Here is a 25,880-nt window from a genome sequence, read left to right on the forward strand (position 1 = left end):
GCAACTAAACTGGTTAAGGGGATGGAAGATTTAAACTATGAGGTTAGACTGTCGAGGTTGGGGTTGTTTTCTCTGGAAAAGAGGCGCTTGCGAGGGGACATGATTACTCTGTACAAGTACATTAGAGGGGATTATAGGCAGTTGGGGGATGTTCTTTTTTCCCATAAAAACAATCAACGCACCAGAGGTCACCCCTTTAGATTAGAGGAAAGGAGTTTCCATTTGAAGCAGCGTAGGTGGTTTTTCACGGTGAGGGCAGTGAGGTTATGGAATGCCCTTCCTAGTGATGTGGTAATGGCAGATTCTGTTAATGCCTTTAAGAGGGGCCTGGATGAGTTCTTGATCAATCAGAATATCCAAGGCTATTGTGATACTAATATCTACAGTTAGTACTAGTGGTTGTATTTATAGTTTATGTATGTGAGTGTATAGATTGGTAGGTGTGGGTTAGGTGTGCTGGGTTTACTTGGATGGGTTGAACTTGATGGACACAGGTCTTTTTTCAACCCTATGTAACTATGTAACTATGTAACTAACAGCAGTAGGGTTTCTCCTTGAGAATTTAACAAATTCTACAATGGTATATATCAAATGCAGAGTTAAACATGATCCAAATGTGAAACAGGTATAATACTATATATGTGATGCTTTCTGTTCCAAACAGATTAAAAAATTAGATTTAGGATACATTCAGAATCCTCTGAATGGCATACCTCCCAACTTAACAGCAATCTTTACTGAGTTCTTACTGATAAGTCCCTCATTTCCCTTTGATCTCCTGCACCGAATGTTAAAAAAGATACAACGTTTATCATACTTAAGGCTAATGCCAGACGAGGCGTAGGGCGGATATTTACAGCAAGCGGAAAAGCGCTTTGAAAACGCGAGACTTTGCATTATCTCGCATTTTCATGCGAATATCGGCTACATGTGTCTGCACCTGAGCGTATCTCATTCATTCGGGTACATGTAGGAGGCTTAGGGTGGAATTTTCAGCAAGCGCTTTTCTGCTTGCTGAAAATATCCGCCCTACGCCTCGTCTGGCATTAGGCTAATGCCAGACGTGGCGTTTTTACGCTGCGTATTTTCTAATTCTCTCAGCGGCTGAAAAACGCACGATATCATCATCCATAGAAATAACTTAAACAGTCTCGATGGAAAACACACTATGCGTAAATACACTAGAAAACGCGTTACCACGGACTTTTCATGCGTTTGCCGAAATATGACGTTATTTGCACAGAAACCTATTCCTGTACACAAAGGCAGCTGCCAGACCTTGCGGAAATACGCTGCGTTTTTACTATTTCGCACTATTAGCACCATGGGAAACGGGATTTGCTAAGTCACCAGTACTAGGCTGAAAAACGCCATAGTCAGGGGCTGTGTGGGTTGTGCGGTGTTTTTAGGTGGAGAAAATATGCAGCGTAAAAACGCTACGTCTGGCATTAGCCATAGCCTAAGGCTGATGCCACACATGGCGTAGGGCTGATTTTTTCGGCAAGCGGAAAAACGCTTGCCGAAAATTCAGCCCTATGCCTGCTACTTGTGCCTGCACCCGAATGCATGAGATATGCTCGGGTGCAGGCACATGTAGCCGATATACACATGAAAACGCAAGACTTTGCATACTCACGCGTTTTCATGCGTATATTGGCTACATGTGCCTGCACCCGAGCGTATTCCATTCATTCGGGTGCAGGCACAAGTAGCAGGCGTAGGGCTGAATTTTCGGCAAGCGTTTTTCCGCTTGCCGAAAAAATCAGCCCTACACCATGTGTGGCATCAGCCTTAATTAAAAGTAGCTTTTGGCAGAGAGACCAGAAAAGTTAACAAGCTACACCTGCACTTAGATACAATTGTAACTAATAAGCTAAACAGGTCTTTTGGGGAACTGAGACGTGAAGCTTAAGGCTAATGCCACACAAGGCGTAGGGTGGATATTTTCGGCAAGCGTAAAAGCAGGCACATGTAGGAGGAGTAGGGTGGAATTTTTTTTGTGGCATTAGCTTAAAGGGCAATTTCACCTTCATTAGCAAAACTGTAATAAGACAACCAAAATAACCAATCACTAGCAAATATCATGGGTTGCACATAGTCTTGCAAAGTACTCAATAGTAAGAAAATGGATCTGTCTTGTGTAAATTTCACCAAGGTTTATATCAGTATGAACAACATTTCACAGAGATTAGTCTTTTCTTCTATTTTGTGCTAATAAAAAAATATATTAAAAAAAAATTACAGTTACCTAATTTCTTTTAAAACAGAAAGCAAAAGGCAGTGGATAAAATCTCCAAGGAGCTACAATCCACATTACCATTTCTCAGTCTAATTCAATTACTATGTTTCATATAGAAGTCACAAAAGTCTGTAGCTACTGGTTTTGCTGAAAACACAATCTTTTCCAAGAGGGGACTAAATTAAATAAACCGTCATGCAGGAAAACCTTTCTGTGGGGTATTTTAATAAACAATGAAACTTTGCTGATAAAGCTTTTTTTCATCATACACATAAAGCAACAAAAGAGCACAGCTCAGCTGTACAAAATACTTTCTGGGGTGACACCCTCTGTATTCACATTCACTTTGCAACTTCATTGAGCACCCTTTGTATTTCTCTATTCATAATATGAAATAATGAAAAAAAAAACACGTCTATGGTTATAGGAGTACAGGTATGGGATCCCTTATCCGGAAACCCGTTATCCAGAAAGCTCCGAATTACGGAATGCCCGTCTCCCATAGACTTCATTTTAATCAAATAATTCAGAATTTTTAAACTGATTTCCTTTTCCTTTGTAGTAATAAAACAATACCTTGTAATTGATCCCAACCAAGATATAAATAATCCTTATTGGATGCAAAACAATCCTATTGGGTTTAATTAATGTTTTATTGATTTTTTAGTAGACTTAAGGTATGAAGATCCAAATTACGGAAAGGCCCCTTATCCGGAATAGCCTTGGTCCCGAGCATTCTGGATAACGGGTCCTATACCTGTACTACCCTGGTTGTTTGTTACCATATTAAAAGGAAAATCAAGAAAATATCATCACCCAGAAATAATTGTAAGGTTTACTCATAGATACTTGTAATAATATAATAATACGCTGCATCTATGCACCTTGTTTACTGCTCTTTGTACCACCACTTATGTATTTGTTACATCAATACATAATTGAAACAGCATAATTGGCTACTGTACTCTCATCTCAGTAGGAGACACATTTTAGCAACCTTAAATGTGAAGGTGCAGAGACAGTTATGGGCAGATTTATCAAGTTATTAGTTATATAATAATTGAGCTGAAAAGCCTGCTATTAAAAGTGTAAAACTGACTAAAAACTGTTAATATATCATAAACCAGTAAAATACAAAAGCAATGTAAACTGCAAAGGTGCTCAGAGAAACACTCTTAGGCTGATGCCACACGTGGCGTTTTTACGCTGCGTATTTTCTCAGCCTAAAAACGCCGCACAAGCCACACAGCCGCTGACTAGTACTGGTGACGTAGCAAATCCCGTTTCCCATGGTGCTAATAGTGCGAAATAGTAAAAAACGCTGCGTATTTCCGCTAGGTCTGGCAGCTGCCTTTGTGTATACATAGGAATAGGTTGCTGTGCAAATAACGGCATATTTCAGCAAACGCTTGAAAAATCCGTGGTAAGGCGTTTCCTAGCGTATTTACGCATTGTGTAGTTTCCTTCGAGTCTTTTCAAGTTATTGCTATGGATGATGATATTGTGCGTTTTTCAGCCGCCGAGAGAATTAGAAAATATGCATCGTAAAAACACCACGTGTCGCATCAGCCTTAAGTTTACATCAATTAATTTTCTGGGGCTTTAATGGCAATCTGTGTGAAAATTCTAAGGTTCTCTCTTAAAATAAAATTAAAAAAAATAACATTTTGTAATGTTATTTTGTTAAAAATAGTCTGTTCTGTCTAAGCAAGATATTTTCCATTACCTGTCAGCACACAACTCACAAGAATCCCTTTTACGAATAAGATTGAGAAAAACAAAGTTGCACAACTGCAGACTAATTACACCATCTGCTAAGTCACAGAACACCACCACCACGACATAGCACATTAACTCCTTAACATTCCCACATGGTGCTGTCTTGCTTCAGCAGCATGCTTCCCAAAGACTGTCAGCCACAAAGTCAGCATGTAGAGGCAGACAAATCACCTCCCTATCATTAGTATTCCTGCTCCCTCCGATCTTTCTGAACTGCCAAGCTCTGCAGGGACTTAAGCTATCTGACAACTTGCCTTCAACTCACCTGGGTTGCATAGAACTACATGTCAGGATCAGCAATAAAAAATCAGTCACACACAAAAATAAGACTATGCAATTCAGAAATGTTAATCATGGCCTAAGGTATTCTAAGCAGGGAATCAGTGGAAGATTATATATACAGTACATGTGTTATTTCATAAAAAAACTTACAGTAGCATATACAGACCCATTATCCAGAATGCTCGGGACCTGGGGTTTTCAGCATAAGGGATCTTTCCATAATTCAGATCTTCTACCTTAAGTGTACTAAAAAAAAGTATTTAAACGGTAATTAAACCCAAAAGGATTGTTTTGGCTCCAATAAGGATTAATTGTATCTTTGTTGGGATCAAGTACAAGGTATTGTTTTATTATTACAGAGAAAAAGGAAATCATTTTTAAAAATGTGAATTATTTGATTAAAATGGAGTCTACGGGAGACGGCCTTTCTGTAATTCGGAACTGTCTGGATAATGGGTTTCTGGGTAAGGGGTCCAATATCTGTATATACTTCTTTAATGCAATACAAAACTTATAACACTCTCTCTGCTGGACACCTGGCTGCACATACAATGGCCTACAATACATAAACCCATCTACCAAAAAAAAAAAAAAAGACAACACCAGACTAAGGCAATAAAAATTCATTTTAAGAAAAACAATTATTCCCAACTCCCTAAAAAAATGAACAAATAAATGTGCTCTACCAGCAGACTAAAGTATAGTCTGCCATTTTTGTTAAACGCTTCGTTCCAAAATGTAACTGTTACACTTGCAGCACCACTTTTTACCTGTTATTCCCAGAGTCATCTTTTTCCATAGATTACAACAGAAAATAAACTTGCAAACTATCTGGATTTCACTAAACAAAGAATATTGTTTTGAATAATAGACTTATTTCTAATCAGCTAAGAGCTTCATACTTGCCCTTTAAGTAGTAAAGAAGAGATTTGACACATTTAAAATCATTGCTCCACATCTTTGCTAAGGGATGTTATACAGCCTTGGCAACTCCTTTCGCCATAAAAGTGTCTATATATTAGGAAACTATTGTGCAAAATATGCTATTACCCTTACATGGTCTTTCAAAAATTATTGTCTGAATAAATTTTGCACTTTATATTACATATTTGACCCCATCAATATCTTACAATATTTAATTTTTCCCAGTAGTTGTCTAGTAACCTCACTCTTCCATGAAGGCTTTCAGCATACGGGGAGATAATTCGCCCGCGAAAAATCTCCCTTGTTGCGGGCAACTAATCTCCCCGAAATGACATCCCACCAGCTAGAATGTAAATTGCCGGTGGAATGGCATTCGTGGTGTGGCGATTTGCCTTGAGAGAAAACTTCTGCGATTTCGGCGCCACATATGCCAACCCACCGGCGATTTACATTCTAGCCAGTGGGATGGCATATCGGGGAGATCAGTCACCCGCGACAAGGGCGGTTTGTTGCGCGACGACTAATCTCCCTGCCTGTAATGGCCCCTAGTAGCTGTGAAAAAGTAGCTGCTACTAGTAGCTCTATGTGTCTTCACACTTAACTGTAACTTTGCAAGACTGTCATGGTTTTTTCAATATGTGAAATTAGTTATGTTTGTGAAGGAAAAATAAAAACGTATTTCTGGAAGTAAAGATAGTGTTTATCCACTTTTTTCTACATAAACTCAGCTGTAGAAGCTCATGTCAAAAAAGGGTGGGGGAGGTAAATGCTATTTTAACAAGCTGAGTGGGAATAGTCTGGCAGTCTGGATAAGTTTATTATACAATCATTGTATAGCTGCATGACAAAGGAGGTCAGACTGATTTTTGTACTAAAAGAAAACACTATGTTTCCCTAAGTACATTGCTGTCTTCTAACAAGCAAATACATACATTTTTCCTATAGTGCCAATTACTGTTTTATACGGATATCTCCAAGCAAGTAGGTTTCATCACACAAAGACTGCCATGTTTTAAAATTATTTGTGTCTTGTAGTTCAGTTGGATATCATATTAACAGAATGCTAATGTAAGAGACAAAAAGGAAATGTTGGAAACTGAATGAGCAGGAAAAATAGGCCATGGCAGAATAGAACATACATTGTGAAGAAATCCATTGTGCACACAACTGAGCTGCTAACTGTTCCCATGTTGGAATTAGGCACAATGTCGGTATGCATTTAGATGACCTTATTTAGCAGGGGATGTCTGAATTCCCTGCAATCTCCACACTCATTTTGCTGAAGATGTGAATCTACCACTGATGTACTAGCACTGATTTTCAAGTCAGAACATAAAATGCTGAGGCAATTTAAACAAACACTGGAAACCCATTTAGAGTGATTACAAAAAGAGAAATGAGAAACTATTCTCAGTGAAGGTCATGCACCAATAAATTTAAAAATTCCCCAACAGTGAAGCTTATACTGGAAAAGCTAAATTTTTTTTAAAGATATTTTGCAGCTGCCTAACAATGGCTATCCAGACTTAATTGCCTATCACTAGTCACAACAAAAAAACACTTTAGAAAGGAGAAGTAGAAAACAAGGTAATTGTTGACATGTGATGCTAGGTCCGTTATCACTTCTCAAGTGCAGGCATACTATAAGGGGATCTATACTTACGTAAAAATAATTTTTATAAACTAACTCTGGTGTGTTCTTTTGGGCACATTTGAAATTTACATTCATTTTCAGCTTTTAACCACTTCTGAGGTACCAGCAGTTTTACACCAAGCTTTAGGTGTTAACTGAGAGTACATAAAGCACTGGAACCAAACGCTCAGTATTAGCAGTGTAAAAACTGCTACAATCTCAGAAACCACTTAAAACAAAAACAATGTCAAGTGCAATAGTACTCAAGTTTACATAAATACATTTTTGATTTGGATCCAAAAAGTTAAAGTAATTTTCTTAAAACACAGTTGATTGAGTGTAACATGTGAAAAGAAATTGTCTACAATTTGCATCCTAAATCTTACTCTACTTTTCCTTCTGAACACACATGGAGTTTTTTTTAAACGCAGATTGGCTTCAATGCCAGATTGTTTCAGATGCGACCAATTTCTGTTTCATAAATCACAAATCTTTAAAGGGCTATGGCCATACAGTAGTAAAATATAATACCATTGGATAATCAACATGTTGAACGTGATTTACATGCGATTTATACCTTCACAAAGTATTTACATATAAGGGTAAAGACACATGGATCTACTAGTAGCAGCTAATTGTCATGGCTACTAAAATAGACAATGCTAATCATTTATGGATAATTGTCTCTACAGTCGTGGGCAAAAGTTTTAAGAATGACTCAAGTATTAGCTTTTACAAAGTTTGCTGCTAAACTGCTTTTAAATCTTTGTTTCAGTTGTTTCTGTGATGTACTGAAATATAATTACAAGCACTTCATACGTTTCAAAGGCTTTTATCGACAATTACATGACATTTATGCAAAGAGTCAGTATTTGCAGTGTTGGCCCTGCAACCCATTCTTTCATAATCACTTCTTAGAGTTTGTCAGAATTAGTGGGTTTTTGTTTGTCCACCCGCCTCTTGAGGATTGACCACAAGTTCTCAATGGGATTAAGATCTGGGGAGTTTCCAGGCCATGGACCCAAAATTTCAACATTTTGGTTCGAGCCACTTAGTTATCACTTTTGCCTTATGGCACAGTGCTCCATCATGCTGGAAAATGCATTGTTCTTCACCAAACTGTTGGATTGTTGGAAGAAGTTGCTGTTGGAGGGTGTTTTGGTACCATTCTTTATTCATGGCTGTGTTTTTGGGCAAAATTGTGAGTGAGCCCACTCCCTTGGATGAGAAGCAACCCCACACATGAATGGTCTTAGGATGCTTTACTGTTGGCATGACACAGGACTGATGGTAGCGCTCACCTTTTCTTCTCCGGACAAGCCCTTTTCCAGATGCCCCAAACAATCGGAAAGCGGCTTCATCTGAGAATATGAGCAGTCCATTCACCATACTTTCTGCAGAAGATCAATCTGTCCCTGATGTTTTTTTTGGAGAGAAGTGGCTTCTTTGCTGCCCTTCTTGACACCAGGCCATCTTCCAAAAGTCTTCGCCTCACTGTGCGTGCAGATGCGCTCACACCTGCCTGCTGCCATTCCTGAGCAAGCTCTGCACTGGTGGCACTCCGATCCCACAGCTGAATCCTCTTTAGGAGACGATCCTGGCACTTGCTGGACTTTCTTGGACGCCCTGAAGCCTTCTTAACAAGAATTGAACCTCTTTCCTTGTAGTTCTTGATGATCCTATAAATTGTTGATTTAGGTGCAATCTTAGTAGCCACAATATCCTTGCCTGTGAAGCCATTTTTATGCAACGCAATGATGGCTGCACGCGTTTCTTTGCAGGTCACCATGGTTAACAATGGAAGAACAATGATTTCAAGCATCACCCTCCTTTTAACATGTCAAGTCTGCCATTCTAACCCAATCAGCCTGACATAATGATCTCCAGCCTTGTGCCCGTCAACATTCTCACCTGAGTTAACAAGACGATTACTGAAATGATCTCAGCAGGTCCTTTAATGACAGCAATGAAATGCAGTGGAAATAATTTTTTGGGATTAAGTTAATTTTCATGGCAAAGAAGGACTATGCAATTCATCTGATCCCTCTTCATAACATTCTAGAGTATATGCAAATTGCTATTATAAAAACTTAAGCAGCAACTTTTCCAATTTCCAATATTTATGTAATTCTCAAAACTTTTGGCCACGACTGTACATGTTTTTAGCAGAGGCAATTCTCAGTACTGTCTATGGCGGGGTATTTTCTGGTGTGTAGCAACTGTGACAAGTAGCTGCTACTAAGTAGCTCTATATCCCTTCACCTTAAGACATTTGATTGGACTGGTAATTGAAAAAACGCACCTCCAACTAGAGAAACAAAAGTATTTTATTAATATAAAGAAGAAGTTTCAGGATTATTTTATTTTATAATCATGCACTTTAATGCACACATGCATTCAGATGCATGGAGAAACTGAAGATAACTGATGCATATAAAAATCTTTCTACTAAATGTGCAACTAGGCACAAATGAAAGAATCATCTTATTCAATACAATTTATCATTTTAAGTTCATAAGTGTAAATAAATACATCTCTCATGCCTCATCCGTTTTAGTAGATGAAGACAAACTCACTATTTATGTGAAAAAATAAATAGCCTACATCAAAAAGTACCGAAATTTCTGGAATGCCTAACCAACTGCTAAATATATGACTGGAAGCATTTCTTAACTCTGTCACTGCACACGATCATGATTACTCAAGTTAAGCAGCTGATAAGCTTGGTACATTTTTCCACTCAGAGTGAAAATGCGATATGATCCTAGGTGAATTTACAGTCAAGGCCAGGGTTACACAGGTGACTTTCCCACACCAATGAGAGGGAAATATTTCTGATATACTTAAGAGCTTCTTGTGCCAGACTCATAATTTATGTGCCTTCAAACATATACAAGTTGCCATATTACTTGTAGGCCAAGGCATTCTTGCAAAAAACAAACAACCCCCTCAACCATGAGCATTCTGCATTTGTGATCTATTTATTATCAATAGAGGAGCCAAGCAATAATCAATGTTTATAAAATGATCTATATTTACTTACAAAATGCTGATGGAAGAATTTAATCTTGTACCATCCTTGCAGTGGATCTGTAAATCTGCCATTCTGGGCAGCTATGTGGCAGGTGAGATTAAATGCAGATAAATGTAAGGCTATGCACTTGGGATTTACAATTAATTATGCAAGATAGTTATACCCTTGACAGGTCTAAGACAGACACATCCTTGATGAAAAAGGATGGCAGTGATCTCCAACCAGTGGCTCGTGAGCAACATGTTCTCACTAACCCCCTGGATGCTGCTCTCAGTATCCCCACAGCAGGTAGTTATTTTTGAATTCCTGACTTGGTGGCAAGTATTGGTTGAATAAAAACAAGATTTACTACCAAATAAAGCCTCCTGTAAGCGAATAGTGTGTATAGAGGCTACCCAATCTTAGCACTTATTTGGCACCTAAATGTAAAATTCTACATTGGTGGCGGGCAGTTACATTCTTTACAACTATGTATAGTCTATGTTGTTAACGGGGGAAGGTTAAACCTGTTAAATTTATTAACAGGTTACATATTCTCAAGAGCTTACATCAGGACTTTCTAACTAGATGTTTAGGGGAGCCCTTGAACATTTAGTACACCAAAACATAGACTCATCATGTCTGCACTAGCCATTTTTATAATGAATTAATTTGCTGCCATGTGAAAAGCACATGAATATTATGCAAGCTCCATTTTGTGAAAGATTTTGCAGAAAATATAGCAAACATACATTTTTACAACAAGCACCCTGGTGACTGAAGTAGATGCTAACAAAACAAACGCCATTACTTCATTAATCAGGATAATACTGAACAGCTATGCATGCTTCATTAAAGGGGATAGTACTGCATAGCTATGCACAAAAGTATAACTAGAACACCATTTAAAAAAAACAAATAAACATTTAAACATATAACCTTACAAATGACAATAAAAAAAAAAAAAAAAAAAAAAAAAAAGAATGCTGGGATATTGGAGGGGATATGTGAAAAATGCTCACCATTACCCCTTGTGCAGCTTTTTTCAGACTTAATTGGTTTCTGCCCACCATCACTTTGCATCTAATAAGCAACCATCCTAATCCTTACCATAACTGTCCTTCAGACTGGCCCCCCCCCCCCTTCCATTAATTCAACTGCTAGGGAAGCCAAATCGAGAATTTGGGAATTACCATCCTGGCAAATAATACAACCTAAAACAATATTTTGTGCACAAGTGTGACTGTCCAAAAGGGCTAAAAGAGCTGGACCTTGATAAAACTTTCACAATAAACAGGCTGATGCTTCTATCAATCTCCACAATAATATGTCTGCTATGATTTATGTTGCTTTACAACAAGTAAGCCCTGCCTATCAGTCTAGCCTAGGAGGGAGGGTAGTTGTGGGTTGAGGTAATTTTACATTGTAATAATATATATACACACATCTGTAGTGTTTACAATTGCAATGTTATTCTAAATATTATAATGCTGTCTGTTATTGAACTGCGAACCAATAAAGTTGTGGCTAGTATCATCAAGTGATATTGTCATGTAATGTATTAGTTCTTTACACCAGTTCCTTTATACAAGAAATTTGCCATGCACGAATATTTTGTCAGTTTGACCTGAGCATGGTCAAAGCATGCTCTCTCTTTATCATTTTAGGTTAAACTGCAGCATTTAATAATTTTTAATCTATGCTGTGTTCATTCTTTTAAACCCAAGAAGATAGAGGTCCAAATGCTGCAGCGATGTTATGGCACAAAACTGTATAGCATGTAGTGAGCCAAAAGGCACATTCTGCTTTATGTTCTCTTAAAGGAAAAGTAACACTAAAATTTTTTAAGTGAACAAGCTATTCTAACCTGCACCAATAACTGCCCTATCCTGCAATCTCCTTAGTATTTTGAATGCTTTAAAAGAAAATAAGTGTTAAAACTTGGCTTCCTGTCAATTGAACTAAGCCGATACGGAGAACGAAGGAGCAGCAATCACTATGTGATGATCGATTGATCGAGTCTAGCCTGACTCCTTCCTATACAGAAGAAAGGCTAGGCTCGATTAATAATAATGAACAGGATTATTAGAGAGAAAACGGCAATCGAATTTGTTCATGAGACATTTTTGGCAACAGAATTGTTTCATTTTCTCAAAATAACTATAGGGCTCATTTAACACCACAGGTGCAGTTGTGGTCCTGCAAGTTTTACCCAATTCCTTAAAGGTACTTGCATCAAAATGCGCTCTTTGAACATTTAAATTGTGCTTGGCATTGGAAATTATATCTCATCTACGATGAACTGCAAGTGCAATTGCCTCAGGTGCAACAACCCCTTTGCAAGCCCAAAAGATATGTAATTCTGCGAAAAAGCCACTGCATTATGGGGAAAAATATCCTGGCAACTGTGCTCAAAATTGCACTCTGCTTGCTACACTTGCAGATGTAAATGATCCCTTATATCTTTCTAACACTGAATAATAATATAATCATAAACAAAGAAGAATGTGTGGCCAGGGCTGGTTACTTTACACAATGGGCTCCACAGGTACAGGTATCTTTGCTTCCCAGCAGATAGATAGATAGATAGATAGATATACAGAAAAAGACAGAGCACACCCTAATAATAATAATAATCAACTGCCCTGGGTGCTTGCAAAAAACATGTATAAAGCAAGACAGTGAGCCGCACACACAGGGACTTAGTTAGAAGACAACATTTTTTTTTTTATTAATGAAAAAAATCCAACGTTTCGAGCACCAACTGTGCTCTTCCTCAGGGACAAACCAAAAGACAGTGTAAACCTCACCCTCCATATATACCCCACCACAACAAAAAGGGCGCCAAAAAAAGTATCAGTAACCATGGTAACCAATGTAAATAAACTGTGCCGGTACATGTAGTAAAACACAAATGGTGAGTAGAGAAAAAGAGAATTCAGAATAACAGAACATGGTGAAACAGAAATAAACACGACTTATACGATGTACATATGGCTAACAGCAATATCAGTGGTCAGGGAAATATGCATATAGTGCGGATCGCTAGTCTACCAAATAAAAAAATCGAGAGAAACAAAGACAAACAAAAGTACAAGAATGAAAGAAAAAGGAAGCAAATTGGGCAACTGCAGTAAAAGGGAATACAGCCGAAAGTAACTAAGCTAGCAATACTTACAAGGGAGAGAGATATATATTGATATATATATTTAATGGAATAAAGTACACATTTTTTAGAGAAAGGAGTGCAGGCTTTTTCTTTTTTTATGTAAGTTCACAGGAAACCCATGATGCCAGCAAAATCAGAGGTGATCCAAGATTTTGCAACCAGGGGTCAGAGGGGGCCCAGAAAAAAAAAATGTCACTGATACTGAAGTTGCAGTAATAGCCTTATAAAGGTTACAAGCCCCACCTATGAAAATATTGCCATTTTCTTTGTCTAGCTTTCAATAGGTGTATAGTAAGAAACATAAGTAGCTGTAAGAAAGCAACTAGGAATAGCTGCTACACAGGCTTCCAGACATTATGGGGCTGCAGCTTTATTACTAGGGACAGAACACTGCTTAGTTTGTATTTAGTAAGGTCTAGAGTTGCCACCTTTGCCGGCTTCTTTCTCCGGGCAAGGGGCAGGTGGTGAAGTCACAAAGAGCAGGAAGGGTGGCCAGTGAACCAGGCAGTTTTGACCCGGGCAGCCCTTCCGAAAACAGAGCTGTCCAGGTCAAAACCAGACATGTGGCAACCAAACAAAAAACTGCACAGCACAATTTGTACTTTAAAATGTAAAAAAAAAAAATTGCTTATTTAATGCGTGTGTTTATAATAAGATTTAAAAATTGTAACCCAAAAGTAACATTAGTTTTCTGCTCACAGCTACTGAGCCAGAAAATACAGTTTCAAAATTTTATAAATGATGGTGGAGTGTGCAGATACTTTTCTAACCATCAAGTTTGCATTATTAGGAGCAACAACTAATAAGCAGTGGCTGGAAAGCAATTCATATCTCAGCTTCTCTCATATAGAGTTTGGTTTATGGAGTCATTTCAACACATCCCAGAGATAAAACATATTAACAGAGACAGTAAACCTTCAGCTGGGATACTATTTTTAACCGCAGTAAAGATAAAAACCATTAGTCACAGTCAAGTCTAGAAACCTGCTTCACCACCATCCCACAGTCACAGAGATTTTAGGAAATAACATAAATGGAAGAAAAATTCAGATTATTTTTGTCAGTGCCTTCACAGACAAACATTCTTTTACCTAAGAATGGGACTTACAAGCACATTTTCCTATAATATTCATTTGGTCATAACCATTCTTAGCATTCTTGAGGGAGCGGGGAGCAGGAGAGGGCTGCGTGTGTCTGGCACAGGGAAACAAAGAGACAAGAAATCCTGTTTCTTTTGACAGGTAACTCAGTGCAGCGATTTTGTAAGTGCTTAAGGCTGTATTTGCATAGATCTTCCTGATAAAGCTTACTTAGTTTTTACTTTCCTTCTCCTTTAAAATGTAGTCTATGGGACATGGCCTCCCATAATTGGAACTTCCAGGATAGCAGATTCCATACCTATACTTCCCAGTGCTTACTGTGGAACTGGCTGCTTTTCCCTTACTGTTTTGTCAGACTAAATATATGGGAAAAAGTATTTGTGGCCATGTGTACACCACAACTATGCACAAACAAACTTGCAAAATGTATGTTCTTTTTTGTTTCTGTGTTTTTTTGTCAAAAAATGTTAAGATTGACTGGTTTACTAAATATAGTAGTAAAACAGACCTATGACAGGAGAATGGGAAAGTAAAGGTCCCCATACACTGCGTGGGCGATATTGAGTGGGCGATATTGGGAACGATCGAATTATAATGATGGGCATAGTCGGTCCGGGGACCGCATCAACGAACCGATGCGGTCCCCGATCCGACTAGATTTTTTAACCTGCCCGATCAAGATCTGCCTGATTTCAGGCCAAATATCGGTCGGGCAGGCCCGTTGGGAGTCCAAGGGACCAATATCGGCAGCTACTATCGGCCCGTGTATGGGGACCTTTAGGTAGGAGATACAGCCAAGATATGAAGCACGTAGCAAACAATATATGCCAAATCCTTTCTGTGTAGTTTCTAATACAATACTACATTATTATTTTGAAACCAGCCATGCCACTTCCAATTGACATGGCAGTGAACCACAAAAATTAGCCAGAATGCATTAAGGTTTATAGAAAATTATAATGTGATGATGGAATTATTGCCCAGATGGCATTAATCTTGACACAGGTGTATCAAAAGAGTAAATCATGATGCAAGGAATGTAGCCAAGCCTGTCCCAATGCAGGTATACCAAAGGTAGCAATCTTGATGCAGAGGAATCTTTTTTTTCCAAGGCATGATGGGAAATACAGACAGGTTTACTATTGGGTTTGCAGGTACAGATTTCTTTACCTGTACATGTGACTTTATATGATATCCATACACACAAAATTTTCAATATAACTCAATAAATTCCAGTTATAACAAACAGGAAAGTTTTAATCATGGTAGTGTCACCCCTTTTTAAAGGAACAGTAACACCAAAAAATGAAAGAGCTTTAATGTAATGAAAATATAATGCACTGTTGCCCTGCAGTGGTAAAACTGGTGTGTTTGCTACAGTAATACTACTATAATTTATATAATAAGCTGCTGTGTAGCCCCGGGGGCAGCCATTCAAGCTGGAAAAAAGGAGAAAAGGCACAGGTTACAAAGCAGATAACTAATAAGCTCTGTAGAATACAATAGTGTTTTATCTGTTATCTGCTATGTGCCCGTGCCTTTTCTCCTTTGAATGGCTGCCTCCATGGCTACATAGCAGCTTATTTATATAAATTATAGTAGACTTTCTGAAGTAAACACACAGCTTTTACCAGTGCAGAGCAGCAGCACATTATATTTTAGTTACTTTTATACACTTTCATTTTTTGGTGTTACTGTTCCTTTAAATGCAGACAAACATGGTTACATAAGACACAATTGAAAAAGATCCCCTTTACTCAAGCTTGTATAGATATATGTCTGTTTTCAGCAGCAGACTAGGTTTGCCAAGCACAAACATTGCCAGGACACAGAAATCACCTCTGCCAAGAAACTGTTTTTTTGGAAACTATTCAGTCCTGTCAAACATGTCTTAAATATATTCTGTGAAATCCATATTCCATTTCTCAACCAAGGTGCCAAAAGTAGGCTTCCTAAGTACAGTACACAATGCCAACTTAATGAATAATACTCAGTATACTACAGAAATAATAGAGTGTAAAGGGTAACAATCCTGACACATATATGAATATGTTTTGAAGGTAAATGATCCTGCAGCCGTAAAAACCTTTTTCTATGATCTCTTTATTTCGGAATACACAAATGAGAAACAACAAAATGCAGAAGAAACAATAAACAGTTGATTTATTCCTCACCCAACAAACCTCGTCAACATTATTAATATAAACAAGCTCTAATTTTGATAAAACAACATGAGAACTTATTTATAACACTTTCTAAGCTTTAATAATGAATAGACATTTAAAGTGTTATAAATCAGGCTATATGTTCTTTAAGTTTATGTAAATTATATTTTAGGTTCATTCAATGGTGTCTGGAGTCTACATGGGCATTCTGCCCCAGCTTTTGATCTATACCAGATATAGAAAGAAGAATCTGGTATTTTTAACACAGTAGAAAGCTAAACTGAACTGAATCTAGATAATCCAATGTGACTAGTATAATCACAATCCCACACATTACTTATTTTTGAAAATAGGATGTACCTGTCAACATACATTAATATTTGTTTGGTCCATAAACTATACAGCTTTGATTTTACCATCCTGCTGTTTAGACATTACTGAATGCATTATCTGAATAGTTATACTCATTTCTACAACTGCTTATATAAACAAGGTCTAAAACAGATGAAGTGTCCAGAGATAGGCCCATAATTTATACTGTATGAAGAGGTATCCATGCATGAATGAACAGGTATGATAAGCGAATCTGTCCCATTTCGCATTGCCAAAAAATTAGTGAAACTTGCATGAAAAGTTGTCTCACGCCAAAACAAAATTGTCGCACCTGTAACCTGTCATAAAGCAAATATTTTCCATGATGAAGATGCAAACTTACTGGCGATGCCTATTGAAACATTTTTAAATGTATTATCTGTTTTTAGTGGTTTCTGAATAATACCCCCTTTAACTAATTTAAGAAATATTACTCCAAACACAGCGCCAATTTGTCAGGACCTTCAAGCCACAGAGCCAAGATTCTTGTACTTGCACAAGATATTTTAAACCACAGCATCCAATCATGTTTGTTATCAAACAGGTGACCATTTACAAAAAGCATTTAGAGCAATGGTTGTCGGATTTTTAGATTTAAGCTCCAATTGTTGATCAGAGCTCCCCTTAGGAAATCATCAGTATGTTAAGTCACTCAGACATACAGTATACCCCAAATTTTAACCAATCTATCCTTCAAGTTGGGCCTTTAGGTGTATCTGGAAAAGTAAATAGACATCCTCAAATCTTACCCTAACTGGCCTTCTGGCTGAGCCCACCTACCACTGCTCCAGGCCCTCAGAAAAAGATCAGCCCCATTCTTAGGGAACCACTTATTTAAAGTGAAGAGATTCTCTCCTTATTTGTATGCAAAGCAGAAAGAATACTGAAAAGGAAGCTAAGCTTTGAAACTTTCTTTAAAAACAGATGACCAGTATAGGCTCCCTTTTGATTATTTTTAAATAATATTAAGTACTAATAATCACAAATGGTTACAGCTTTAGTGTGAATAATGAGCAAATTGTAAAGATATCCTTGATACAAGTGCAGTATGGTTCTATTTAGATAACAGATGGAATGATGACAAACAGGCAGCAATTATTTAGTGCAAAAGGCATTTTCCAACTCTAAAGAACATTAAAAAAATGAACAGTGATCAAGATCACACTTTGGAACTGCATATTTAAACCAGAATCTTTGAGCATTATATAAATTCATTTTTTCTATTTAGTTCTACTGGACATAAAGCAATAGGGAACGAGCTAATAAGTTTTGGATTGGTAACGGAGTGTTTATTATTACTGAACACAATGTTTCAAGCAAATCTTTAAGTCAACTAATTGTCAATGTGATGAAAATTTGTATTGATACCAACATTTGCTGCATTTCTATACTGCAAATGGCTATAATCCGAGACAGTTGCAGGAAATTATCTCTAAGCATCTCAGCATGGCAGAAGACAATCATATTGGGTTGCAGTCCATTCCTTATGATTTTTTAGATAAGTGAAAATATTCTTCCATTCTATTTCAATATGGCAAAAGTACAGCTCCAATGTAAAAATCACTTTCATACAGGTATGGGATCCTTTACCCAGAAACCCGTTATACAGAAAGTTCCAAATTACGGAAAGGCCATCTCCCATAGACTCCATTACAAGCAAATAATTCTACATTTTAAAAATGATTTCCTTATTCTCTGTAATAATAAAACAATACCTTGTACTTGATCCCAACTAAGATATCATCCTTATTGGAGGCAAAACAATTCTATTGGGTTTATTCAAAATTTAAATGATTTTTAGCGTACTTAAGTTATGGAGATCCAAATTACGGAAAGATTCCTTAACCGGAAAACACCAGGTCCCAAGCATTCTGGATAATAGGTCCCATACTTAGATTGTAAGCTCAAGTACAAGTAAAGGCACAGATGGATAACCTTTAAAACCAATGAAGATGAACGAATGAGAATTTTTTTTTTGCCTGAATTCAAAAATTCTTTTTTGGTGCTACTGTAAGGGAAATAATACACAGATTGTTTTGTCATCCACAAGAAAGCTTTGATGAAAAACAACCAAAATGCTGTGCCATTGTTGGGAATGTAAATCACTGTGGATAAATTATTCAAACCACATGAAAATACCCTCTAAAGCATTTTCATGCATTTGCATGGTTTAAATTCAGCAATTACTGTCCATATTATATGGGTGGAAATCCTGACCAACATTTTACAGGACATAAGTACTTTACATCCCTTGAGGGGCTCCCACTTATCGGTCTGCATTTACAGGTGTCTGCAGGCACCTTCTGGAAACTTCTAAGCTCTATGACAAAAAAGGCAATTACAAAAGTTTCTAGCTTAACAAAATGCTGGTCATTGCCCCTACATTTTATAGCAATTGCCTGGAACACCAAAGTCCAAAGTGCACTCTCAGGTCAGGGGACAATAAGAAATGCTTATTGTAAGTCAGAAACTTTGCAAGTGCATTGCCCATAAGTGCACTTTGCAGATCCAGGCTCTTGTTATTCAAGCAAATAAATAAGGGATACCAAATGATAAAATATTTGTATATGCCCACTTCTTACAAAAGGGTCATACAAATAAGTTTTCATTTTAGCTATAGATTGACTTCCTGTAAGCATAGTCTGTATCCGAAACATGCAATAAATTCAGCTCAAGAGATACACACCAAACCATAAACTTTGACTCCAGCAAATCAGTTACTACAGAAGCTTTTGAGAATTCAAAAATGCCAAAATGTAAACACTCTGATTTCAAGTGCATAAAAGAAGAAAAAAGTGAATGAAAGCAAAGTAACATACCCCCAACCCATGTCCACGAAAGAAGAATTTTTTAATATATTAAAGACATCACTGGTTAATGCAGCATATATGTTCCTCAATTCAGATGAATTGCCTTTACATAGTCTACTGTGGAGCAGACTATTGTGCAATGAAAATGCCCTAAAAGCATTTGCACAAAGACAATTGGTTTTTTTTCTTGTAGAATTCATCAGCTCAGTCAGGCTAGTGGGATGAGGATCAAGTGGCCGGGCAAGTTCCAAGTGAATGTTGATACACAAGTCTTTATGTTTTGCAAGGGGTGTATGTGCAATGGGGTAATGTCATATACTCTTTAGAGGAGATGAATCTGGTCATTAAGTAGGAATAATTTATCCCAAAACTATGTCAATACAGATCTGTAGCAATTCCCAGATATATATGTAAAGTAATTCAATATGAATTAAAGTTATGGACAAACAGGACAATACTTTTGCATTACCCTATCAACAGCTCAACAAATCACATGCAGCCTGCACATTTCTCCAGCCATGAGTCCTCTGGATCTACATACCCTTGTCTTGACACCTTGACACTTTCAGCAAGTCACACTCTCTTTGTTTTCCACTGATCACTGCATTGGCTAGATGCATTCTTTCTTCTTTTATGTTTGAGATGCGCAATGGTTCAATGTGCAAATTTAAATAAGGTACTTTTTGCTCTCTCTCTACGAATAATTCACTATGAACCTAATTTGACAAGACAACTTACCCCCAAACAATATAACTACCTCTGTGCTATTTAATAAAGACATTGGTCATCTGAAACACTTGTATATGAAGTCTATAATTCCCAAAGGCAGAATTGCCACTTGCTTGGTAGTTTTAGGAACTGCTCTGCCTTGCCAGATGTTATTGAAAAGTGATGTACTGCTTGAATTAGCAACTGTAATCATCTTATAAGTGACCTTAATTTGGGTCATATAATGCTGACATCTAAGTCAATCTTTTTTTTTTTTTTTTTTGAGAAAAACTCTCAAATTTTTAGCTTGCCCATGTCAATATATGTACAGGTATAGGAATCATTCTCCAGAATCCCATTATCCATAACGTTCTGAATTATTGGAAGGTCAACTTCCATAGACTCCATTTACAGTGAAATTTTTTTTAAAAAACATTTTTTAAACATGATTTCCTTTTTCTCTGTAATAAAACAGTCCCTCGTATTTGATCCCTTCTAAGATATAATGAAGTCTTATTAAAGGCAGAACAATTTGATTGGGTTTAATTAATCTTTAAATTATTTTTAGTAGTACTTAAGGTATGGGGGATAAAACTTACAGAAAGATCCCTTATCTAGATCTAAGCATTCTGGATAACAGGCCCCATCCCTGTATCTATGTAGACATCACAAAAAGTTGGAAAAGGAAAATTGTTCTCTTTACAATGCTTCTTTCAGTTCATGATGTTTTTACCAACAGATGAAAAATTCTACAAGGTTCAATGCATTTGTAATATCTTGCCATGTTTAAAAGATCTTTTTATCCATTTATTTTAATCCTGATCTATTTTCTACAAGTCAATTTTTGTTCTGTCTTGCACAAAAGTTAAAGACTTAATAAAACCAGCGTGATGTTAATGAGTGGTAAGTGTCAGGAAATCAGGAAAATGCAAGTAATTAAAAAGCCTGGAAGATAATATTTTTACACATCAGGACTCGGGATGCAAGACTTTATAATTAAACCACCCTTTTTCAAAGTTTCTATTACCCACCGACATTTCTCAAAGCGCAGCCACTCAGTTCTGCAAAGCATCTAATACACAGCTATCAATACAACACTTCACAGCACTGGCTAGGCAGCCTTGCATCAGAATCATTCATAGTACTCAAAGTGCTTGCAGGCAAAGCAGAAAGGACATACTAGAAATTTGGAATACTGCTAGCTTAGAGTGAGGGTATTGAAACACATTCAGCACACCAGAACATGAGTTTAAAAAAAACTGTGTGGTCCCTCTGTTACAGACACTGCAACTAAGCTGAGCAATGTAAACTCTAATTAAACAAAAAACACAGACATGACAGCAATCAGATACTTTGTGAGGAATGTTTAGGTCTGCTGACATGGGTGCAGCACTTTTTCTCTGACACCTGAACATACAATGACTGTGAGTAATGGGCAGCACTGCTGTCACAAACCAAACAACCTGTTAATGATCCCAATCAAAATAAAAAACAGCACAATACCAAATGATAGGTAGGTAGGTAGACAACTTTTAGCAGTGGTATGTAATTGAATAACAACAGGTTCATTGTTAATTTGTGGTTTACAATTGCCAAAGCAGATATACACAGCTTATAACAATATTGAAATTACTGGAAATTTAAAGATAGATACTGAAAATTCTGTCTCTAAGGAAGCAAGAAGTCCCAGTATGTCAAAGTTTTATATTAACAGTAACAATGTATCAAACATGAGCATTTATATACTTGTACCGTTCGGCAAAAATGTATTAAAGGGGAAGTAAAGCAAATCTTTGGCATAAGATATCTATATCAAATACAGTGGTCTATGAATAAATATATATTTCTTGTTACAACTGGGAGAAAGGGAATTTTGCTTCAGTAACATTCTCATTTCTAATTAGTATTCATATGACAAACAGAATGGATAAAATACATTCTAGCTTCCTGCTTTGAGCAACCCCTTTCTTCTTTCCACCTGCATATTTTTCCAAATTCTGCACAAGGCTTTGTTCTAACTATTTAGAAAAATCCCTGCATGGAGGCAGTGCGAGCACGCAGATGCCCATTTCTATCCTGACTAGCAAGGCTGTTACAAATGCTGGAAGGAAAAATCTTCTCCTTCTTCAAATTGAAGGTTTTAGCTATATTTGTCTTTTTTTTCTAGCACTGAGCAATAAGGTTTTATTTGTGTTATCCTTACTTTTTGAACACTACAGGGGATTTTCTTTTTTTTTTCTTTTAAAAGAAGCAATTATTCTAAAACTGATAACTCAGTTGCTTGCCTTAGTGCTAAATCCCCTCAATACCTATTACTTTGTATTCTGTAGTAGCTTGAACGTTTATATAAAGAAGGGGGTTAAAATAAAGTTCACAGGCTCAATATTTCTTGCAGTGTAACATTTAATTGCCCATACTAGCAAGCCTAGAATACATGAATAGTTTGCGCTTGATGGCATTTATTTGCAAGCGTGATTCTTATTCTAACAGCAACTGGGAGCTAAGCAAAGAGTTTTTACAGCACGATAACAATACTAGCCACACAGTAAGTTCCCAGCCAACAGTTCCCCAACCCTAGGCAGTGTAAACTGATCCCTTCAAGCAAGGAGGCAAGGCAGTAATATGAGAAGCCCTCTTCCTTCATGACCTGTGTGTTGGAAAGGAGGAGGGGAGGAACAAAAACAAGTTTTAGAAAAAGCATGTTTCCTCAAAAGAATATGGTGGGTATTTATCAAACTTTGCTCTGTATTGTATAAATGCCTAAACTGGACTTGCATTTACAAGTGTTCATTATGAAACCAAACATCTGATGCTCGGGGTTTACGATATCCTACAGTATATCCGATACAGATAAAACAATGGGAAAATCACCAAAGGGGGAACTGCTATGCATAAAATCAAAGGCACAGTGCTGGTTTCTACAACTGTATCCTCTATCTCACATTTTGGATACAAAAGGACTGGCGATTCTGCTATTGTGGCTTCCAGAACACACAGGGCAGTGAAGAACCAGAGGCACAACAGAAATTCAATCCACACACATGAAGGGGAGAAGGCATGCTTTTGGGGTGTACTGAGTAAAGGAGAAAAGTATGTACATATGTCATATGGGTACAATCAATCCTCATGCAGCATCTTAGCACCTATGGGAACTTATCCAAATATCTGTTCCTAGCAATATGTTCCAGACACACAGGAGTTGATAATGCGTGCATAAGTTATGTATCAGGTAATGCACCTAATTCCTATTTCAGAAGGAGTAGTTGACTAAAGGAAGGGGGACACAAGTGACATCAGCAAGTGCCAGTTAGCACAGTTTATGTACATTAGAGTGCAACAAAGCACTAATTACTAACATCAAATAAAAAAGAAGGTTTCAGGGCTCTTTGGAATGAAAGGTTTAATTGATCCCCATTAAATAAAGGAACACTATTTGTATTTCTACTGCAGTAACAGCTAGAGTGCCACAGGTTGCAGATCTCTGCCAAATATATATTAGTATACACGCACGCAACAGAACTCGTATTTACATAACAGGTAGCCGTCGCTGCGCCTTATTTAGTCTTTGGCTGCCATAGCGAAGGATGCTGGGAGTTGTAGTTGTGAAAGAGCTGCGTTAAAAGCCCTCTTGAAAAAAAGTTTCCCCGCTCCCTTAACGCGAAGGCTCACTCGCAAGATTGTAGGACAGAGAAAGTTTCGCTGCCCCGGGGGAGATGGGCGCACTTACCTGCAGTGAAGTGAGTCCGGAGGGAAGCCAGCGCAGGGGCCAGCCCCGCCAGCAGCACCAACAATAACCCGGCGTCCATCCGCACAACTTTTCTACTAGAGGCGTCTAATAAACACGGCCAGATATCCAGAAATCCTCGCTTCCAACTCACGGCTCCCCATGCCCAGTCGCGGCTCCTGCCATTCCCTAAGCTCCGGAGTTAGTTTCAGGGACTCGGCTTTAGGTGAGGGGGGAGACGACGAAGAGTTGAAGGAGGAGGCAAGCGTGACGTCACCCGGCTTTCCACCAAACTCACCCAGTTCGGGAATGTGCGCTAGGGTTCCCCGGGGAAAAGCATACACAGCGCCCCCTGCTGGAAGGACAAGGGTGGGGATGAACTGGGAAGTCCGGTCGTTTTCCACACAGGCAGTGAGTGAGCGCAGAAAGCAAAAGGGATACACAGGCAGGATCGCTTCTGCTTGTATAATGCGCCGCCAGTGCCAGGCACAGGGACTGACTGATGCGCCGAGATACGCACAAGCAGGCGCTCAGCACATCTATGAACAAGGGGGCGGGAGGGGGATGAACCACAGGCGCTACAAGGGGAAAGTGGCTACAAAATGATACGGCGAGTAACTTGAACAGTATGCACTACGGACGGCTTAATTCTTTGCATAAGCAAATTGGAGCCAGTGTTACTGAACAGAGAGGAAAGACCAACCCACGTAACACACACACACGTATACATTATAATGGCAACAGTAGGAGACAGCGAACACATGTGGCTTATTTAGGTGGGCTGAGTCCCAGGCTATCATTAGTGGGTGTCAGACAGGGCCCCAATAATTGTGGGGTCCCACTCTGCAGCAGCTATATTGAGAGGTGAGGGGCACTGTCCCGGTCTCTTTGTATCGCTGGGGCTGCATGGAGGGACCCAAACTCGGGCAACACAGGAATTTCTGCTTTCCCGTAAAGCGTTCCTCTTAAAAATATTGGGCGCCGCATTTTTCCGTGTTTCTAAATAGCGATCGTACTATTCTGTTGCCCCCGATCAGCAACCGATCTGTGACTTAGCGATTGTCTTTAACCCTTTTTACTCCATCCTAATTATTTACTAAACAGCTACATTAGGGACAGCTGGTACTAAAATTAAATGTGATGTGCCATAAGGATTAAAAATTCATATGCCAACAGAGCATGTCATTTGATTTGGTTTTGGTTATAAATGTCGTTATAATGTAACCACTGTCAGTGAACGGGGAATGTACAAAAACAGCTACAGTTCAAACTTAAATAAACCTTGTAACTATTTGGCATTAGAACTTGGGTTATGAGAGTCTAAGCGCAAAGTTGAAGCTGTTCAGTAGCCCACTAATGTTACTGAATCATTAGGAAGGGGTACAGGGAGGTCTAGAAAATACTCATTTATAGGAAAAGTGGGATAGTGCAGATGTACAGAAAGAAAGCAGGAGTAAAAACAGAGCTGCAAAAACAATAAACGAAGAGGAGGAGGAGGCTGGTGGGAGCTGACTGTTATGTGTTTTTAAAGCAAGACCTGCCTCTGCTTTTGATCAGTGGAGGAACTGCAAGTGACAGGCACTTTAATGGATTGACTGTCTGGTGTGCTGTGACCTTACATTACAGACAGCTATGCAAAGAATGTTGAGAGGAAGGGTTCATTAACCACTTTCCTACCAAAGCTACCAGCAAAGTTCTATAATGTAGTACTCACAACACTTCAAAGCAGTGTATGCATGGCTCACAAACAAAAAATATCTTTAATGCCTTTTTAGTAGGATTTTCCATACTATGATGCCCATGGTTTGCATTCATTTTTCCTATTTTCTAAAGTTGCAGAGAGCAGTTGTAAGGTCTCCAGGCTAACTAATGCCAGAAATATAATTTAAAACAATATTTCCAAAAAATGTATTTTGATGTATACTTGGTTTTGGTATAGTTCTGTACTCAATAGAAAAGAGG

The 25,880-nt window shown here is 38.1% G+C and overlaps 1 protein-coding gene across 20 annotated transcripts in view; it reads right to left on the reverse strand.

The window, feature by feature from the left end:
• ptprk (protein tyrosine phosphatase receptor type K) overlaps positions 1–24,466 on the reverse strand; it is a 272,356-nt gene extending 247,890 nt beyond the window's left edge. For 6 of the 20 annotated variants that reach the window (XM_031902325.1, XM_031902321.1, XM_031902323.1 and 3 more), the window contains exon 1: positions 23,922–24,465. In XM_031902325.1, coding sequence (XP_031758185.1) covers positions 23,922–24,000 — 79 coding nt within the window. In that variant the 5' untranslated portion in view covers positions 24,001–24,465. Of the gene's footprint in view, positions 1–23,921 lie in introns of all 20 variants that reach the window. The other 14 variants (XM_031902319.1, XM_031902315.1, XM_031902316.1 and 11 more) reach the window with 5 other exon arrangements.
• Between the last annotated feature and the right edge of the window lie 1,414 nt (positions 24,467–25,880).

This window comes from Xenopus tropicalis, chromosome 5 (assembly GCF_000004195.4).
Source record: "Xenopus tropicalis strain Nigerian chromosome 5, UCB_Xtro_10.0, whole genome shotgun sequence".
Lineage (NCBI taxonomy): Eukaryota > Metazoa > Chordata > Amphibia > Anura > Pipidae > Xenopus > Xenopus tropicalis.